This window comes from Falco rusticolus, chromosome 5, assembly GCF_015220075.1.
Source record: "Falco rusticolus isolate bFalRus1 chromosome 5, bFalRus1.pri, whole genome shotgun sequence".
In the NCBI taxonomy this organism is placed as follows: Eukaryota; Metazoa; Chordata; class Aves; order Falconiformes; family Falconidae; genus Falco; species Falco rusticolus.
Window position 1 is genome coordinate 14,514,029 of NC_051191.1, and position 19,017 is coordinate 14,533,045.

The 19,017-nt window shown below is 58.4% G+C and overlaps 3 protein-coding genes and 1 long non-coding RNA gene across 8 annotated transcripts; 1 reads left to right on the forward strand and 3 right to left on the reverse strand.

Annotated features, from left to right (window-relative positions):
- The first annotated feature begins 400 nt into the window (after positions 1 to 400).
- LOC119148399 (zinc finger protein with KRAB and SCAN domains 1-like) lies at positions 401 to 4,659 on the forward strand. Of its 3 annotated transcripts, XM_037388491.1 has the most exons (4): positions 401 to 479; positions 1,900 to 2,386; positions 2,827 to 3,016; positions 3,846 to 4,659. In XM_037388491.1, the coding sequence occupies exons 2-4, from the start codon at positions 1,916 to 1,918 to the stop codon at positions 4,622 to 4,624; spliced, it is 1,440 nt and encodes a 479-aa protein (XP_037244388.1). In that variant the 5' UTR covers positions 401 to 479; positions 1,900 to 1,915; the 3' UTR covers positions 4,625 to 4,659. The 3 variants fall into 3 exon arrangements, with proteins under 3 accessions (XP_037244388.1, XP_037244387.1, XP_037244389.1); XM_037388490.1 differs by lacking the exon at positions 401 to 479 and having other exon boundaries at positions 1,682 to 2,386; XM_037388492.1 differs by lacking the exon at positions 401 to 479 and having other exon boundaries at positions 1,682 to 2,386; positions 3,849 to 4,658.
- A 2,727-nt stretch (positions 4,660 to 7,386) lies between these two features.
- Positions 7,387 to 11,017, reverse strand: LOC119148411 (natterin-3-like). 2 transcript variants are annotated; one of them, XM_037388526.1, is made up of 4 exons: positions 10,808 to 11,017; positions 10,049 to 10,097; positions 8,930 to 9,044; positions 7,387 to 8,589 (listed from the first exon to the last, which is right to left on the reverse strand). In XM_037388526.1, exons 2-4 carry the CDS (start codon positions 10,061 to 10,063, stop codon positions 7,577 to 7,579), a joined length of 1,143 nt encoding a protein of 380 aa, XP_037244423.1. In that variant the 5' UTR covers positions 10,064 to 10,097; positions 10,808 to 11,017; the 3' UTR covers positions 7,387 to 7,576. The 2 variants fall into 2 exon arrangements, with proteins under 2 accessions (XP_037244423.1, XP_037244424.1); XM_037388527.1 differs by having other exon boundaries at positions 7,387 to 8,586; positions 10,808 to 11,015.
- Positions 11,018 to 11,077: 60 nt separating this feature from the next.
- Positions 11,078 to 12,034, reverse strand: LOC119148443. Its single transcript, XR_005104384.1, has 2 exons — positions 11,743 to 12,034; positions 11,078 to 11,710 (listed from the first exon to the last, which is right to left on the reverse strand). It is a non-coding gene; the product is annotated as an uncharacterized LOC119148443 (long non-coding RNA).
- Positions 12,035 to 12,259: 225 nt separating this feature from the next.
- On the reverse strand, positions 12,260 to 18,890 carry CHMP2A (charged multivesicular body protein 2A). 2 transcript variants are annotated; one of them, XM_037388561.1, is made up of 6 exons: positions 17,788 to 18,890; positions 16,466 to 16,647; positions 15,489 to 15,668; positions 14,708 to 14,838; positions 13,874 to 13,935; positions 12,260 to 13,336 (listed from the first exon to the last, which is right to left on the reverse strand). In XM_037388561.1, exons 2-6 carry the CDS (start codon positions 16,631 to 16,633, stop codon positions 13,215 to 13,217), a joined length of 663 nt encoding a protein of 220 aa, XP_037244458.1. In that variant the 5' UTR covers positions 16,634 to 16,647; positions 17,788 to 18,890; the 3' UTR covers positions 12,260 to 13,214. The 2 variants fall into 2 exon arrangements, with proteins under 2 accessions (XP_037244458.1, XP_037244457.1); XM_037388560.1 differs by having other exon boundaries at positions 17,772 to 18,889.
- Positions 18,891 to 19,017: the final 127 nt, after the last annotated feature.

A 19,017-nucleotide genomic window follows, 5' to 3' on the forward strand; every position in this document is an offset into this window, starting at 1 on the left:
TGCACAGTTTGGGGGTGCAATGAGGAGGGGTGCACAGTTTGGGGGTGCAAGGGGTGCAAAGGGGGTGCAATGGAAATGGTGCAATGAGGAGGGGGTGCACAGTTTGGGGGTGCAAGGGGTGCAGAGGGGGTGCAATGGAAATGGGGGTGCAATGAGGAGGGGGTGCACAGTTTGGGGGTGCAAGGGGTGCAGAGGGGGTGCAATGGAAATGGGGGGTGCAATGAGGAGGGGATGCACAGTTTGGGGGGCTCAGGTTGCCCCAGCCCCCCATAGCCCCCCCCCCCATTAACCCTTTCCCCGCCACCGCCGGCTCCGGGCTGCAGAGGGTTAAAGCCGGTCCCGGCGCTGAGTGACGGCGGCGACGGCCACCGCGGGAGGGGGGGGGGGGGATGGTGGGGGGCGGGGGGGGCATTGGGGCCGGGCCCGGCCGCTCCGACCCTTTGTGTGGCGAGCGGGGAGCGGCAGCGCCGGGACCCCAGGTCCGGAGGGGCTGCGGGGCGGGGGGGGTGTGCAAAGGCGGGGGGGAGGGGGCTGTGCAATGCCGGGGGGGCTTTGCATGGTCGGGGGGGCTGTGCATGGTCCTGGGTGGGGGGGTTGCAGGGTCCTGGGGGGGCTGTGCAAGGTCGGGGAGGCTTTCCATGGTCCGGGGCGGGGGGGCTTTTAATGATACCGGGGGGTCTGTGCAAGGCTGGGGGCGCTGTGCAAGGCCGGGGGGGCTTTAAAATGCTGGGGGGCTTTACATGGTCGGGGGGGGGGGGGCTGGGCTTTGCATGGTCCTAGGGGGGCTGTGCAAGGCCAGGGGGGCTTTGCATGGTCTAGGGGAGGGGGTTGCATGGTCCGGGGGGGCTTTGCATGGTCCTGGGGGGCTTTGCAGGGTCCTGGGGGGGCTGTGCAAGGCCGGGAGGGGGCTTTGCATGGTCGGGGGGGGGGGCGGGGATTTGTAAGGCCGGGGGGGGGGAGTTGTTGCTTTGCAAAGCACCCGGGGCTTTTGGCAAAGGGGGGGCACACTGCAAAGCCGAGGAGGGGGCTTTTGGGGGGGGTCCTGGGGGCTTTGCAAGGCCTGGGGCTGGGGGAAGGCACATGGCAAGGCTGGGGGGGGGAGCTTTGCAAAGGCCGGGGGGGGGGACGCACTGCGGGGGTGGGGGGCATATTAGGTGGTGCTGGGGGCAGTTTGCAAAGCTGGGGGATCTGGGCTGGGGAGGGGCACACTGCAATGACCTGGGGGCTTTGCAAGCTGGGGGTGTGGTGGGGGTGTTGCATGCTTTTGGGGGGTGGGTTATAAGCTGGGGGGGGGGTGGGGCACATGGCATTGCAAGATTTGTGGGGCTTTTGCAAGGCTGGGAGTCAGCGGGGGTGGGGGGAGCTGTGGAGGGGGGGGGGGGGCTGCATTGCATGGTCCTGGGGGGGTGATTTACAAAACTGGGGGGCTGGGGGAGGGTCTTGCTAGCTTTGCAGAGCTTTTGCAAGTGGGGGGTGGTGGTGGTGAGGGAGGGGGTGCATGGCATGTTCCTGGGGGGGTCTCTGCAAGCTTGGGGGGGGTCCACATTGTATGGTCTTGGGGGGGAACTCTGCAAGCTTTGGGGGTGTCCAGCTGGAGGGTGAGGGGGGGCACACTGTATGGTCTGGGGGGGTGTGCTCATCACATGGTCCTGGGGGGGCTCTGCAAGCTTGGCGGGGGGGGGTCCACCTTGCATAGTCCTCAGCAGGGGGGTTATAAAGCTGGGGGCCCAAAGCTGGGGGGGGGGGGGGGCTTTCTGCAAAGCCATGCCCTGCTCCCCACCTCGCAGACCCCCCCCTTCCACCCACTGCTTTGCAAAGCCCCCCCCGTTGCACCCCCCCTGAGGGTTTTTTGTGGTTTGTTTTTTTTTTGGGGGGGGGGGGGCGACACGACACTCACAGTGACAGACGCAGCAGCATGGAGACCCCGACATCGCGACCCCGCTGGCGACTGCAACCGGAGGGGGGGGCCCACCGGCAGCCCCCCGCCCCCAGCTCGGAGGACGCAGAGGGGCCCCCCCGGCGGTGCTCCCGGGGGGAGTGGGGACGTCGCTTGGTCCCGGGGTTCCCTGTTGGGGGGGGGATGGCGGGGGCCGGCATCGAGCTGCGCCGGTTGCGGTTCCGGCAGTTCCGGTATCAGGATGCGCCGGGGCCGCGGGCCGTTTGGCGGCGGCTGCGGGAGCTGTCGCGGGGGTGGCTGCAGCCCGAGCAGCGCAGCAAGGAGCAGATGATGGAGCTGCTGGTGCTGGAGCAGTTCCTCAGCATCCTGCCCGAGGAGATCCAGAGCTGGGTCTGGGTCCGGCACCCCCAGTCCTGCGCCCAAGCCGTTGCCTTGGCCGAGAGTTTCCAGTTGGGACTGGGAGAGCCCGATGGGATGTGGGAGCAGCAGGTGAGGGGGGGGGGGCGCAGCCTGCTCCCTGGGGTGGGCAAGGAGTAGGCAGCCTCCTGGACCCCAAAATTGGGGATGACACCCACACACCCCCTTTTGAGCTTTGTGTTTAGGATTGATCCCACAGGACAGCCCAGAATTGGAAAGGCAGAGGGGTGGGGGTCCCAGGCACCCAGTCCCCTACCCCTACAGCCCCTAGGGGTCCCGGGCACCCAACTCCCCCCCCCCCCCCCCCCCCAACAGCCCCTGGGAGTCCTGGGCACCCAACTTCCCCCACCTTTACAGCCCCTGGGGGTCCCGGGCACCCAGTTCCCCCCCCAACAGCCCCTGGGGGTCCCGGGCACCCAGCTCCCCCACCCCTACAGCCCCTGGGGGGTGGTCCCAGGCATCCCACTCCCCTCTTCACCCCCCGGGTGCCCCTTTCTCCCTGGGTTCCGCAGGTGACGGTGCGCGTGAAGGTGGAGGAGGTGGCCCCAGGGGATGTGGAGGACCCCGAAGTGGCTGGGGACCCCCCAAGCCCCCCACCCGAGTCACCCCAGCTGCCCTCTGGGGATGGCTGGCAGGAGGAGGTGGCCCTGGGCAAGGTCAAGTGTGTCCCCAAGGAAGAGGAGCAGTGCCTGCAGGAAGCAGGTGAGGGGCTTGAGGAGAGAGACCCTGCACCACCACCACCACCACCCCCCCAAAAAAGGGGGGTGAAGAAGCCACTGTAGGAGCCAGGGGAGCTTGGAGGTGGGGGGGTACAGTCAGGTTCTCCCCATGGATGTTCTTCCTGGCTCTTCTTTGGGGTAGTTTTGGTCTTGGTGGAGGAGAAGTGGGAGAAAAAAAGGGGGGAAAGGGTCAAAAATGAGGTTCTGGCGCTGGGAAAACTCTTGGGGTGTTGAGGAAGGAGAAGGATGTGACCCCAAGATGGTCTCCAGATGGCGGTGCCACCACTTGGGAGCTTGAGCCCAGTTGTGGTGGGAGGAGAAAGGTCTCCTTGGGCTCCTATGCCAAAATGAATCCAGTGGAAGGGCTGGGAGATGTATCTGAGGTGAAGACAAGCTGATGATTGATGTCCCCCAGGAGCCTGGTGGCTCCAGGACTGGGTTCCTTCATCCCAGAGTTGTGACACGGGTGAAGGTGAGGTGGTGGCTGATGTCCCCCACAAGCCTGGTGGCTCCAGGATGGAGCTTCCTGGTCCCAGAGGAGATGCAATGTGGGTGGTGGGATGATGAGCTGATGGCTGATGTCCCCCATGAGCCTGGTGGCTCCAGGATGTGTCTCCCTGGTCCCAAAGGAGATGCAGCGTGGATGGTGGGATGATGACTGAAATTCTCCATGAGCCTGGTTTCTGTCCATGGTGGAACATGGAGCATCTCCCCCCTTGCTGGAGGAGATCTAGGGTGGTGGAGTTGGAGGAGAAGGGTGGTGTCCTCCCATGGAGAACCAACTCAAGAAGCTGCTTCTTCCCCCCACCCAGCAGGTCCCACCATGGTGAGCAGCGACCCAGAGGTGCCCATCTTGCAACGGCAAGACCTGCAGCACCCACCCAGCACCCTCCAGGATGTCCCAAGCGCCGCCACCCCAGCCCGGAGAGGGACCCACCGGCGACAGATCCCTCAGGATCCCACCACCTTCCCCCAACCCCTCCCCCAGGCTCTACCCAGACCAGTAGAAGCCACCGGGAGCCCAGCGAAGCCCTGGGTTAAGCGGGAACTGTCAGCACAAGGGAAGGAGCGTCCATATCCCTGTGGTGAGTGCGGCAAGACCTTCGGGCGCTTGACCCACCTGAAGACCCACCAGCGAACCCACACGGGGGTCAAGCCCTACGCTTGCGGCACTTGCGGCAAGAGCTTTGGCCACCTCTCCACCCTGACCACCCACCAGCGTCTCCACACGGGCGAGCGCCCTTACGGCTGCGGCGCCTGCGGCAAGACCTTCACCAACCCCTCGGACCTCAACAAGCACCAGCGGTCGCACACGGGTGAGCGGCCGTACCCCTGCGGTGCCTGCGGCAAACGCTTCAGCCAACAGTCCAACCTCACCATGCACCAGCGCAGCCACACGGAGGAGCGCCCCTACCCCTGCAGCGCCTGCAGCAAACGCTTCAAGTACTTGGCGGACCTGACGGTCCACCAGCGCTCGCATACAGGCGAGAGACCCTTCCCCTGCCCCCACTGTGGGAAGAGCTTCAGCAACAAGTCCTCCCTCGCCCGCCACACACGGATCCACGCTCGGGTGGCCTCCAGGGACAAGTGATGGGCGTGGGGGCGGTGGGGGGAGGATGAGGAAGGGGAGGCCGTGTCGTCCTGGTGGTGGTGGGGAGGACCATGGGGCGGGGTGGGCCTGGTGGGCACCCCGCGTGGATGGGGATGGGGGGGTTTGCTGGTTGGTGGGACGTAGGGGATGTGGATGGGGGTGATTTGCCGGGAGGAGGTGCAAAGTGGGTGGTGGGATGAGCAGTGATGTTCTCCATAAGCCTGGTGGCTCCAGGACTTGGTTCCCTCATCTCAGAGATGTGACACGCGTGAAGGTGAGGTGGTGGCTGATGTCGCCCACGAGCCTCTTGGCTCCAGGACTTGGTTCCCTGGTCCCAGACGAGATGCAACGTGGACAGTGGGATGATGAGCTGATGGCTGATGTTCTCCATGACTCTGGTGGCTCCAGGACTTGGTTCCCTGGTCCCAGAGATATGACACAGGTGAAGGTGAGGTGGTGGCTGATGTCCCCCATGAGCCTGGTGGTTTCAGGATGCAGCTTCCTGGTCCCAGAGGAGATGCAGCGTGGACAGTGGGATGATGACTGACATTCTCCACGAGCCTGGTGGCTCCGTGACTTGGTTCCCTGGTCCCAGACGAATTGCAATGTGGACAGTGAGATGATGAGCTGATGGCTGATGTTCTCCATGACTCTGGCGGCTCTAGGACTTGGTTCCCTGGTCCCAGAGGAGATGCAACGTGGATGGTGGGATAAAGAGCTGATGGCTGATGTCCTCCATGATCCTGGTGGCTTCCTAGTCCTTCCCCCCTCTTCCTCCAGCCACCTCCACCCTGCCCCCCCCCCCCCCAGGACCTCTTCCCTCTCTTCCAATTCCAACTCACCTTTTTTCCCCCTCTTGTTTTGTTTAGTTTTTTTTTATATATATATATATATATATATTTATTCACCCCTTCCCTGGCCTTAAATTTCAGAGACCAACCTACCTCACCAGCCACTTGCCCTGCCCCTCCCCCATGTCCCCTCGCCCCATTTTTGCCCCCCTTTTTAGCCAATTTGCCGTGCTGCTTCACGGGGTTTATTTTAATTGCAGCATGCAATTAAATGTTGGTTGCGACCCAAATGCATCTGTGGCCCCAGCGCATGCAGTTGCAGCGATGCAGCACGGTGCTGCAGAGGTTTGCAACACAGCGCTGCCTGCAGATCTGGCCCTCCCCCCCCTCCCCCCAAGCTGTGGTGCATGCTTGCAGCATGCGATTGCAGGGATGCAGCGGGGTTGGGGCAGCGCTGCATGGTTGCAGCACACTGCCACGCAACGGGGCAACAGGGGTCGTGCCCTGGATGTGAGGTTAGTGTTGCAGCTGCAGCGGTGCTGCTGGTACAGCGTGCACAGCGTTGCACGGCAGGTTGTCTGCAGCTCTGTGCATTGTGTTTGTGCCGCAGCGTTGTGTTTGCAGTGCAGTGCAGCGCTTGCACTGCAGCGTTGCATTTGCAGTGCAGCACCAGGCTTGCACTGCAGCGTTGCATTTGCATTGCACTGCATTGCACTGCAGCGTTGCATTTGCATTGCACTGCATTGCACTGCAGCGTTGCATTTGCATTGCAGCATGGTGCTCGCACTGCAGCGTTGTGTTTGCATTGCACTGCATTGTACTGCAGTGTTGCATTTGCATTGCAACACCAGGCTTGCACTGCAGCATTGCCGTGCAGCGCAGCACTTGCACTGCAGCGTTGTGTTTGCATTGCAGCATGGTGCTCACACTGCAGCATTGCATTTGCATCACACCACCAGGCTGGCACTGCAGCATCACGTTTGAGTTGCAGCACCTGCACTGCCGCACTGCATTTGCATCACAGTGCCAGGCTCGCACTGCACTGTTGTGTTTGCCTTGCACTGCAGTGTTGCATTTGCAGTGCAGTGCCAGGCTTGCACTGCAGCATTGTGTTTGCATTGCACTACAGAATTGCATTTGCAGGGCGCTGCATTTCAGCAGGTCCTTGCAATGCACTGCACCCCCACCCCCCCACCCCCGAAGGAATCTGGGGTCCCCCCAGACCTCGACCCCTCCCAACCCCCCAACTTTCGCAGGGGATACCCCTCCCCCAGACCCCCCCAAATCCCCCTGGACCCCCCCCAACAGCCACTTCCCCACCCCCACCCCGGTGGGCGGGTCAGACCCCTCCCCACGCTCCCATTGGTTAGATCGCCTGTCACTCCTGCCTTGGCGGGAAGGGGGGGAGGGGTTTAACCCCTTGGGTGCGGGGTGGGGGGTCCAGCCCCCATCCCATTGGGATGAGTGGTTGCCTTCGCGTTCCTTTACTTGGGAATTTTTTTTTTCCTGATTTCTCACCCTTTTTCCTTAGAAAATTAAATTTTTGGGGAATGTTTTCAGAATTTTTATTTTTATTTTTTTTGCTCTGCAACTATTTTTCATGACATGCAAGAAAAATTAAAAAAAAAAAAAAAGAAAAGGAAAATGATGCTCATCTGAGGAAGGATCCGCCACTGGACCAGGTTGGGAGGAAAATCAGGTGGAAAAAAGAAAAACACCATAAGAAACGCTGTTTTTTGCCATTCTGCACCGTTTTGGGGTTAAATCAGGGGAAAAAAGCCAAAATCCAGATCGCCAATGTGATGGTTTTTTGCTTTCTGTATCGTTGGTGTGGGTTTTTTGGGTGAAACGGGGGTTATTTTGGAGCAAATGGAAAATAAAGATGAAAAAAATTGATTTTTCCGCTTTCTGTGGTGGTGCCGTCTCGTTTTGGAGCTGCAAAAATGAAAAATAGGGAAAAAAAATTTTTTTAAAAAGTGTTTTCCTGGATTGCAGGTTGCTGCCATCCTGGTTTGGAGCGGGATGGTGGGTTTTTAGGGCGAGGAAATCAAAATAAAGAGAAAATAAAAGAAAATAAAGAACCAAAAAAATGAGATTGCACAATAAAACCACGTGGCATCACGTTCCGCATCCCGACGGAATATTCCGGAAGGCGCCATCCCTACGGCTGGCAGGGTAGGATGTCGGTGATGGGCCAGCACCCCGTGACCTTGGGGCGGACGCCCACCACCGCCCGGCTGTGAGCCCACCCGGTGACCCCCACACGGTGCCGTTGGCCGTCGGTGAACTGGCGGATGAGTTGAGCAGCGAAGGGGACACGAACATCCACGCGATGCCCTTCCAAGGCCACCGCGCACGCCATGCGGGGCCGCAACTCCTCCTCCACTGTGTGCGTGCGGACGACGTACTCACCAGCACTGGCTCCACCGACCCAAGGGATGTCGGTGACATTGGTGACCCCCCAGCCCATCCCGTTGAAGGCCAAGAGGGCCGTTCGCAAGACCCCGTGGATGGTGGCCAAGACCCTGTGGTCCATCTGCCAGTTGTGCTCCCTCTCCGTCACCTCCTCCATGGTGATGGTTTTCCTCATCCCTTGACAGCCTTCGTTCCTCACCGTGGTCTTCATCACTGTGATGTCCTCCCTGTTCTCCACCGCCTGGCTCATGTTGTAACGGACGTCGGAGATGGTGACGTCCGCTGGGCCCTTCTTCACCACCAAGACTTGGTACCACTTGTACCACACCTCCTCACCGTCCACCATGACGAAAAGAGCCCTTTGGTCCTTGGAGACCTTGCCCAAACCATACTGGTTCCTCCCAACGAAGACGTCAACGGATGGACAACCTTCCACGGCATTCTTGGGCACGCTGCCAAAAGAGTCGGCCACCCAATCCAAGGCCTCAAAACCTCCCACGTTGACCAACACCTTGAAGTCATGGGTGCTCCATTCCCATTCTCCATACGGGAAGAAGCACAAGGGACCGCGCTGGGGGACATAGGCGCCGGTGTTGCAACCCCACCGTTGGGTGGAGCAGACGTACTCGGTCCTATTGGCATAGGCATTCCAGTTGGAGACGGCGTCGGCGGGCAGGTGGCCCTCGAAGGGCACCCACTTCAGGTAGGATGGGGGGTCCTCATCCCGCTTCCTCCGGTAGAGGCCCCAGCTGGTGTCTGCTGGGAAAAAAATGATGGGATTTGGGGAAAATTCCAACATCACCCCACCCCATTGGCCCAAAGCGACGTCCTACGGAGACAATAGGAGGAGACAGTGTTTCTGTTTTCTCATTTCTCACCATCCCACTCAATTTTTAATTAATCATTTTTTTTAAAAAATTAAATGTTAATTAATCTCCTCCAAACTGAGCCTGTGTTGCCCACGATGGGAGCAGGCCCAGAGTCTCCCCAAGGTCACCCCAACCCACCAGTCGTTACGTTGGATTTTCACCCCGTCGCGGCCAGGGAAGGGAAGGGAGAGGCTGGGTGGGCACCCAACAGCCACCCAAGGTCCACTCACCTGGGGCGGGGCGTGGGGGTCCCCGGCCCGTCACTCCCAGCAGCGAGGGTCTGGCCACTCCACCATCCCCATGGCTCCCTGGGCTGAGGAAGAGGAGGGCAGCAGCGAGGAACAGCTGCGGGGAGAGCAGGGGAAGCGTCACCCCACCAGGCGCCCCTCCCCCACTGGCGGCTGCAGGCCGGGGGGGGCTGGTGGCCAGGGCCAGACCCCCCCGGGGCTGTTGGGGTGACATCGCGCCCGGATGGGGGGTGGATTTGTAAAGGGGCTGAGGGGCTGGGGAACACAACGCAGCACCCACCATCACTGCCTTTTTAAATTTTATTATGCATCTATTATTTTTTTAAAAAAAAATATTATACATATACCTATTTCTTAAAAATTTTATGTATATTTAAAAAAATATTATACATAACTTATTATTTTAAATTTCATTATACATATATTTAGTTTTTTAGAAATTTCATATGTATATTTATGTTTTCAAAAAATTTATTATATTTATTTTTTTAGAAATTTCATTACATGTATATTAATTTTTAAAAATTTTATTATATTTTTAAAAAATTATATGTATATTTATTTTTCATAAAAATCATACATCTATTTTTTTAGAAATTTTATTATACATGTATTTATTTTTTTAAAAAAGTACTATACATGTATTTATTCTTTAAAAATTTTATTATATGTGTATTTATTTCTTTTAAAATTTTTATTATGCATCTATTTATTTTTAAAAATTTTTATTATACTTATATTGTTTCAAAAAATATACATAATTTTAATTTTATTATACCCATATTTATTTTTTAAAAAAATATTATATGCATATTTATTTTTTTAAAAAAGTATACGTATATTTATTGTTTAAAAATTTTATTAGAAGTACATATTTTTAAAATTTTATTATGTAGATTTTTTTAAAAAAAAATTATACGTGTATTTATTTTTTTTAAAAAAATTATACATATATTAATTTTTAAAAACAACTATTATATATAACTTTTTAAAAAATATATATATTTTTAATTTCCTAGGCGCTAGGCAGCATCCATTTTGCCCCCCGAAGGAATTAAAAATCCCTCAAATACCCCCACGGCCACCCCGCCCCTGCCACACCTCACACGCCGGCATCCCACGGCACCTCCGGCAGCCACGATCTCAATCCCTATTTTTAATAAATAAATTGATTAATTGCAGCAGCCCCACACCCCATCCCCCCCAAACCAGCCCCCAACGCTCCCGTCTTCGCAGACGCTGACTCCAGGGGGCTCCCTAACACCCCCAGCCCCACATTTTGGGGCAAAACCCAACGATTTAGAGGCAAAACCCAACGATTTGGGGGTAAAACCCAACAATTTGGGGTAAAACCCAACAATTATAGGACAAAACCCAACGAAGTGGGGTCAACCCCAACGATTATGGGGCAAAACCCAACAATTCTGGGATAAACCCCAACGATTTTGGGACAAAACCGAACGATTTGGGGTAAACCACAACGATTATGGGACAAAACCCAACAATTTGGGGTAAAACCCAATGATTTGGGGTAAAACCCAACGATTATGGGACAAACGATTTGGGGCAAACCCCAACGATTTTGGGGCAAAACCAAACGATTTGAGGACAAAACCCAATGGGTTTTGGGTAAACCCCAACAATTTGGGACAAACTCCAACAATTTGGGGGAAAACCCAATGATTTTGGATAAAACCCAACAATTATGGGACAAAACCCAACGATATGGAGGCAAAACCCAACGATTTGGGGTAAACCCCAACGATTATGGGACAAAACCCAACGATTTTGGGTAAAACCTAACGATTTGGGGTTTTTCAGGGGGGTTTTCCCCCCGCCCCCCCAGTTTGCACTCTCTACCTTGCCGCTGCTCCCACTCCAGGATCAATCCCTTTATTTTTGGGGTGTTTTTAGTCTTTTTTGGTCACTTCCAGGCGGGAGGGGGTTTTCCAGCGTGTCGAGCTTGTCCAGGGATGCATGAACCTTGGAAAGGGCAAAGTCTGAACAGAAAAAAATGTGTAAATAAATGCAAAAAAAACCCAAAGAACAACAAGGGGGGAAGGAGAAGGAGGAACGTTATCAGGAATTTGGCAATTTTTTTATTTTTTTTTTAAATATAGCAATTTTAAATTTTTTTCATTCAAAAATATGTTAATAAATGCAAAAAACAAACAAACAAAAGGGGGGGGGAGGGAGGACCGTTATCAGAAATTTGGCAATTTTTCTGGTTTTTTTTCAAATACAGCATTTTTTATTTCTTTTTCAATCAAAAATATGTTAATAAATGAAAAAAAAAACAACAAAAGAAGAGGGGGGGAGGGGAGGAAAGCCTGTTATCAGAAATTTGGCAAAATCCTCGCCAGACACAAATGCCACAAATGCGAAATTTGGGTTTTTTTTTCCCCAAAAAAGGGGGTTTTCGCAGCAAGGCCACAGCAGTTTGGGGGGGGGGGGGGGGTTGCCCCCCCTCCCCCCCCCATGCGCTGGTGCTGCCCTACCCCCATGGCGATTCCTCATCTGCCCCAAAATGTTGGGTTTTAGGGAGGAAATGGGATGGTTGGTGGTTTGGCATCAAATTGGGAGACCCCCACCCAGAAGGCCCCTGGCACCCAGGATGTCCCATCAAGGAAGGACCCCAGCAGAAGGGACCCCCACCCAGGAGGGACCCTGAGACCCCGCACCCAGGAGGGACCCTGGCCCTCGGGACACCCCAGTGCCCAGGACCCCCCACCCAGGAGGGACCTCGGCGCTTGGGACCCCCACCTAGGAGGGACCCCAGCACCCGGGCCCCCCACCCAGGAGGGACCCCAGCATATGGAACCCCAGCACTCAGGACCCCCCACCCAGTAAAGACCCCAGCAACCAGGACCCCCACCCCACAAGCAACCCCAGCACCCGGGCCCCTGACCCAGTAAGGACCCCCCACCCACGAGGGACCCCAGCACCCGGGCCCCCACCCAGGAGAGACCCCCACCCAGGAGGGATCCTGGCACTCAGGACCCCCCAGCGCCCAGGACCCCCCACTCAGGAGGGACCTCAGCGCCTGGGACCCCCAGCCAGGAGGGACCCCAGCACCCAGGCCCCCCACCCAGGAGGACCCCCAGCACCTGGGACCCCCACCCAGGACCCCCACCCGGAGGGACCCCAGCACCCAGGCCCCCCCACATTCCCCCCCATCCCAGTGCCCCAACCCCACAGCAGCTGCCAGTGGACCCCTCCCTTACATGCCCCCCCCCCCCTCCCCAGTGCTCTCAGTCCCAAACTGGGTGGCACTGGGCACCCCCCAGGAAGCAGCCGGGGGGAGGCAGCAGGTACCAATATGCAGCCTTTATTGCCCCAGTTCAACTGCCCGGGGGGGGGGCAAATACCCCCAAAAAGGGCAAATACCCGGGGGGGGGGAAGTGCAAATACCCCAAGATGGGGCAAATAATAGAAAGATGGGGGCAAAGAGCTCCCGGGGGGGGCAAACACCCCAAGAGAGAGTCAGTAACCAAGACCAAGGGGGCAAATACCCCCGGGGGGGGTCAAATGCCCCAGAAGAAGGGGGCAAATAATCCTGCAGAGGGTGCAAATACCCCTGGAGAGGGGAAATAACCCTGGAGAGGGGAAATAACCCTGGAGAGGGGGCAAGTACCGGGGGGGTCCACATACCCGGGGGGACACAAATAAACCTGGAGAGAGGGCAAATATCCCTTGGGGTGGGGCAAATACCCCTGGAGAAGGCGTAAATAAGCTGGGGGGGGAGAGAGGGGTGCAAATACCCCTGGGGTGGGAAATACCCCTGGAGAGGGGGCAAATAGCCTGGGGGGGGAAAATACCCCTGGAGAGGGAGCAAATACCACCGGGGGGGGGGGGAAATATCCCTGGAGAGGGGGCAAATACCCCCAGCGGGGCAAATAACCGGGGGTGTGTGTCAAGGCCTGATGAGCCCCCCCAACCCAGAGAGGGCTGGGCAGGGTCAAAGGTCACTGGGGGTCAGCCTTGGGAGCAGCCACAGGTCACCAGAGGTCAAGGCCAGAGGTCACCATGAGGCCAAGGAGAGGTCAGGGGCAGTGGGTTGCTGTTGGCCAAGGTCAAAGGTCACTGCAGGGGTCAGGGTGGTGCCTGCAGGTCACACGGGGCAGCTCCAGGGTCGCTGAGGTCAACCCTGGGGTCGTAGGGTGATGGGGTGAACCCCAGGGTGGCAGAGCAGCAGGAGTCAACCCCACGGTCACAGGGTGCCGGGGGGAGGGGGTCGAGTTGTGGGTCAAGGGTCAGAGGTCAAAGGTCAGTCCCGGCGCAGGTTCTTGAGCCGCTCCTCCAGGTCAGCGTCAGCATCAGCCAGCGCAGCTGCGGCCTCGGGTGCTCGCCCCTCCCCCGCTGCCAGCGACCCTCCCGGAAGGGGCAGGGCTAGGGGCAAAGGGCAGAGGTCAGGGGGTCACCACCTTCCATCTCCCCCTCCCCAGATACCCCACGTACCCCCCCAGACCGCAAATACCCCCCCACCCCCCCATAACACCCCTGGGCCCCCCCAAAATGCCCCCCCCCCACCTGCATCCACCACCTATTGCCCCCCACCCACCCCCCCAGAACCCCCCCCACCCCCCCCCGCCTCCCCAATCCCCCCCCAGGGCCCTTTAAATACACCCCAAAATGCCCCTCAGCCCCTTAACTACCCCCCAAATGCCCCCCCAGGCTTGGATCTACCACGTATTGGCCCCCCCAGACCCCACAAGTACCCTCTACCTCCAAAATGTGCCCGCCCCCCCAGCTCTCCAATGCCCCTCAGGGCCCTTTAACCCCCTCCCTCCACTTAAATACATATTTACAGACAGGTTTAATATCTATTTAAGTAAATAAATAAAAATAAAAATAAATAAAATAAATGATACCAAATATTTTAAATATATATTCAAATACTCAAAATACCCCCCCAGCCCCACTCACTCGCCAGCTCATCGGTGAGGTTCAGTCCCAGCTCATCCAGCACTTGTGACACCACTGCGTCGCTGCAGGGGGGGGACAAGGGGGTCAGGGGTGACACTGGGACTCCCCCCAAATCCCCTGACCCCTCCCAGCACCCCCTGAGCTGCTCTGTCCCCCCGCCAACGGGTCCTCAACCTTCCCAGTGTCCCATATCTCCCTCCCTGTCATTGTCCCCTATGTGTCCCCAACCTCCCCAGCCCACCCAGGGTGTCCCCATATGTCCCCCCAAGTCTTCAGCCCCCGTGTCCCCCCTTTCCCACCACCTCGTGCCCGCTGTGCCCCTCCCCCACACACCCCCCACCTCGTCCCCACAATCCCCATATCCCCACATCTCTGTCCCCTCGTGTCCCCCCAGCCTTGTCCCCCAAATCCCAATCCCCACGACCCCCATGTCCCCATGTCTCTGCCCCTTCGTGTGTCCCCCCACATCCCCCAAATCCCCGTCCCCATGACCCCCATGTCACCACAACCCCCACATCCCCTTGTCTGTCCCCTCGTGTCCCCCCGTCCCCCAAATCCCCATCCCCACGACCCCATGTCCCCATATCCCCACATCTCTGTCCCCTCGTGTCCCCCCTACATCCCCCAAATTCCTGTCCCCACGACCCCCATGTCCCATCTCTGTTCCCTCGTGTGTGTCCCCCGTCGTCCCCAAATCCCTGTCCCCATGACCCCCACGTCCACACATCTCTGTCCCCACCTCCCCACGTCCCCTTCTCATGTCCCACCCCAGCGTCCCATCACCCATGACCCCCTCCCCTCACTGCGCCCACCCCCACTCCCCCCTATTCCCACCTCTCCTCCTCATCGTCCTCGTCCCCCATGGCATCATCAATGGCGTCGTTCATCAGCTCCTCCTTCATGTCCATGATTTCCGCCTGCTTCTCAAATTCCATCATGATCTTCTGGATCTGTGGCAGCTTCAGCTGGGGGAACACAGGAACACAGCATGTGGCACGTGGGGATGTCCCCGTGGCCACTTCAGGCACCTCACAGTAGCCACAGCCTTGGCTATGTCCCCGTGGCCACTTCAGGCAGCTCACGGCGGCCACAGCCTTGGCTATGTCCCTGTGGCCACCTTGGGCAGGTTGTGGTGGCCACAGCCTTGGCTATGTCCCCATGGCCACCTTGGGCAGCTCGCAGTGGCCACAGCCTCAGCTACATCCCCGTGGCCACCTCGGGTGGTTTGTGGTGGCTATGGTCTTGGGGACATCCTCATGCCCACTTTGAGTAGCTTCCGGTGGCCATGGCCTTGGACAGCTCGTGGTTGCCACAGTCTCATGGACCACCTCATTGCCACCCCAAGAAGCTTGTGGTGGCCATGGCTACAGGAATATCCCCCTGAGGCTGCTGCTGGTAGCCATGGTCTTGGGGACATCTTCATGGGTGGCCTAGGGCAACCTGCGGTGACCAGAGCCTTGGGGGTCTCCCCTGGGGCTGCTCATGGTGGCCACAGTCCTTGGGATGTCCTCGTGGCCACTGCCAAGGCAGCTCATGGTGGCCACAACTCAAGGACATCCCTGTGGAGCATCTCACAGTGGCCACAACCTTGGGGACATCCCGCCCAGGCACCCACCTGCCGGTTCATGGTGGCCATGGCCTTGGTGACACCCTTCATTGCCTGGGCCATGGAGTTGTTGGATTTGAGGGTCTGGATTTTGAGGGACACGGCCTGGACATTGGCCCTCATGGTAATGAACTTCTTCACATAGCGCCGCGTCCGCACCAGGTCCTTCGCCATGATCTTCACCGCATCCTGAAGGATAGGGGGGACAGAGGGACAACATCAAGTGTCCATCAGGTTCCCCAAGAGGCCTAGGGGACTTCCAGGGACCCCTCTGTGTCCCTCCGGTGGTCCCTCACCATCATCTCCACAACTGCCTGGTCTCCTTGTACCCCATGTGGTCACCTGGGGACCCCCATGGACCTGCTCTGTCCCCTGCCATGACCCCTGGTCCTCTCCAAGACTCATGTCCCTGCTGTGTCCCCTCATCCCTCCGTGGTCCCCAGTCACTCCCCCCCCCAGCATTCAAGTCCCCTCCACAGTCCTATGGCTGCCTCTGTGGTCCTCCAGGTCCCCGCCATGTCCCCTGGTCCCCACCATGTTCCCTTGTCCCCATAACAGCCCCCTGGAGCCCTCTGCACCCCTTGGTCCCCACCAAGTGTCCTGGTCACCACCATGCCCCCTGGTCCCCCCCATGTCCCCTGGAGTTCTCTGCACCCCTCGATCCCCTCTGTGACCCCTGGTCCCCACCATGTCCTCTGGTCCCTGTAACAGTCCCCTGGAGCCCTCTGCACCCCTTGGTCCCCACCACATGTCCTGGTCACCACCAGGTCCCCTCTGTGTCCCCTGATCCCCACCATGTCCCCTGGTCCCCATAATAGCCCCCCGGAGCCCTCTGCACCCCCTGGTCCCCGTCACGTCCCCACTGTGTCCCCTGGTCCCCTCCACGTCCCCTAGACCCCATAACAGGCCCCCTGGAGCCCTCTGCACCCTTCAGTCCCCACCAAACGTCCTGTTGCCCTCCGTGTCCCCCGGCGCTGTCCCCTCACCATCTGTCCCTGCTTAGCCATCTTCTTGATGTCAACGATGATCTTCTTCTCCTGCGCCTCCAGCTTCTGGCGCTCACGGTCGAGCTCCCGCATGGCACGGGCCAGCGCCCGCTGGTTCTGCCGCAGCAGCTCCTCCGGCGTCTTGCGGCGCCCAAACAGCAGGTCCATGGTGGCAGCGGCACCTGGGGGGACACAGGGGGGACATGGGGACGTGAGGGATGTGGCTGGGGCACGGGTGAGAGGGGACATGGGGGGGATGGGAAATGGAGTGGATAGGGGGCACAGGGACATGGTGGGACATGGAGATGGGGGATACAGGGACATGGGGGATACAGGGACACGGGGGGACACAGGGACATGGGGGGACATGGGTATGCGGGATATGAGGGACACAGGGACATGGTGGGACATGGATATGGGGGACACAGGGATATGGAGGACACAGGGACATGGGGGGACACAGGGACATGGGGGGACATGGGTATGGGGGATATGAGGGACACAGGGACATGGACATGGGGAATACAGGCACATGGGGGAACACAGGGACATGGTGGGACATGGGCATGTGGTGGCTCATGGGTGGACACAGCAGGACATGGCTATGGGGCACACAGGGACATGAGGGGGAACAGGGACATGGATATGGGTGGATATGGCAGGACATGGATATGGGGGACACATGGATATGGGGGACACAGGGACATGGGAGGACACAGGGACATAGATATGGGGGACATGGGGGGACACAGATACGGGGGACATCGGGGGGATGCAGGGGGACAAGGATACGTGGGGACAGGGGACCTGGTGGGACACGGATATGGGGGACATGGGGGGGGACACAGGAAGGTGGTGGGACACGGGCACGTGGTGGGACAAGGGGGACATGGGGACAGGGATACGGGGGACACAGGGATGTGGGGGGACACGGAGAATGTGGGGGGCACGGAGGGGGTGACGCGGACACTATGGGGACACGGGGGACGTGGGGGAACTCGGCCCGCTCCTCCCTGTGGTCCTCCCGGGCACCGGGCCCCTTCTAGCCCCCACCCTGGCTCTATGGTTCTCCTGGTAACAGGCCCCACTGCGGCCCCCCATGGTCCTCCCGGTACCGGACCGCTCCAGCCCACTCCCCCGGCTCTGTGACCCCGGTACCGGGCCGCTTCAGCCCATCCCCCCGGCTCTGTGACCCCGGTACCGGGCCGCTCCAGCCCGCACCCCCGGCTCTGCGACCCCGGTACCGGGCCGCTCTGTCCCCCCCGCCACTCTCTATGACCCCCGGCGGCCTGTCCCGGCCCCTCACCCCGCTCCTTCCGCACCTCCCGGCCTCTCCCGCGCACTTCCGCAAACTTTGTGACGTCACCCGTGTGTCGATCACGTGACCCACGCCACGGCCACGCCCTTCCGGAAGGAAACCAAAGGGCACTTCCTTTCTGGGGGAGGCATCGAGAGGGGCGGCCAGAGAGGCTCCCAGGGGTGAGGGCAGCCCCTGGCGGCCGGGATGTACTGGGACGGACGAGAGGGCACTGGGACAGACTGGGGGATACTAGGAGAGATGCGTGAAGGCACTAGGATGGACTGGGACAGACTGGGACGGACTGAGGGGCACTGAGATGGCCTGGGGAGTTACTGGGACAGAGGTGGCACTGGGATGGAGGGGGCTACTGGGATAGACTGAGGGATACTGGGAGAGATGGGCGATGGCACTGGGATGGACTGGGACGGCACTGGAACAGAGGTGGCACTGGGACAGGCTGAGGGATACTGGGAGAGTTGGGGGAGGGCGCTGGGATGGACTGGGGGCTAATGGGACATAATGGAGAGCACTGGGATGGGGAGCTCAGGGGAGCCAGAGAATATACTGGGGGGACTGAGATGAGATGGGACTTTACTGGGAAGCACTGGATGTACTGGGGGAAAACTGAAGCAGGCTGCAGGCACTGGGAGACACTGGGCCGACTGGGGGCAACTGGGAGGCAGTGTGGGAGCTGATAGTGGGCATACTGGAAGCCCTAGGACCAGGAGCTAGGTATACTGGGCACACTGGGATTGGGAACTGGCTGTACTGGGAGCCATGAAGAAGGGAACTGGCCATACCGGGAACCACAATACTGCTAACTGGGCACACCAACATCTCTGCAGCAGGAAACTGGGCGCACCAACCACAGGCCAAACTGGAAACATCCCCTCCTCCCACCCCATCCCAGTTTAACCTGTAACCCCCAATTTATCCCATAAGATGCCCCAGCTTAACCAGTAAGACCCCCAGTTTAACTAGTAACACCCTCCAGTTTAACCAGTGAAAAACCCATTTAACCAGTAAGACCCCCAGTTCAACCAGTAAAACCCCCAGTTTAACCAGCAAAAAACCCATTTAACCAGTAAGCCCCCCAGTTCAATCAGTAAAAAACCCATCTAACCAGTAAGACCCCCACCCCCAGTTTAACCCCTAAGATCCCCCAGTTTAACCAGTAAAAAACTGATTTAACCAGTAAACCCCCCCACCCCCAGTTTAACCAGTAAAAGACCTGCTTAACCAGTAAGCCCCC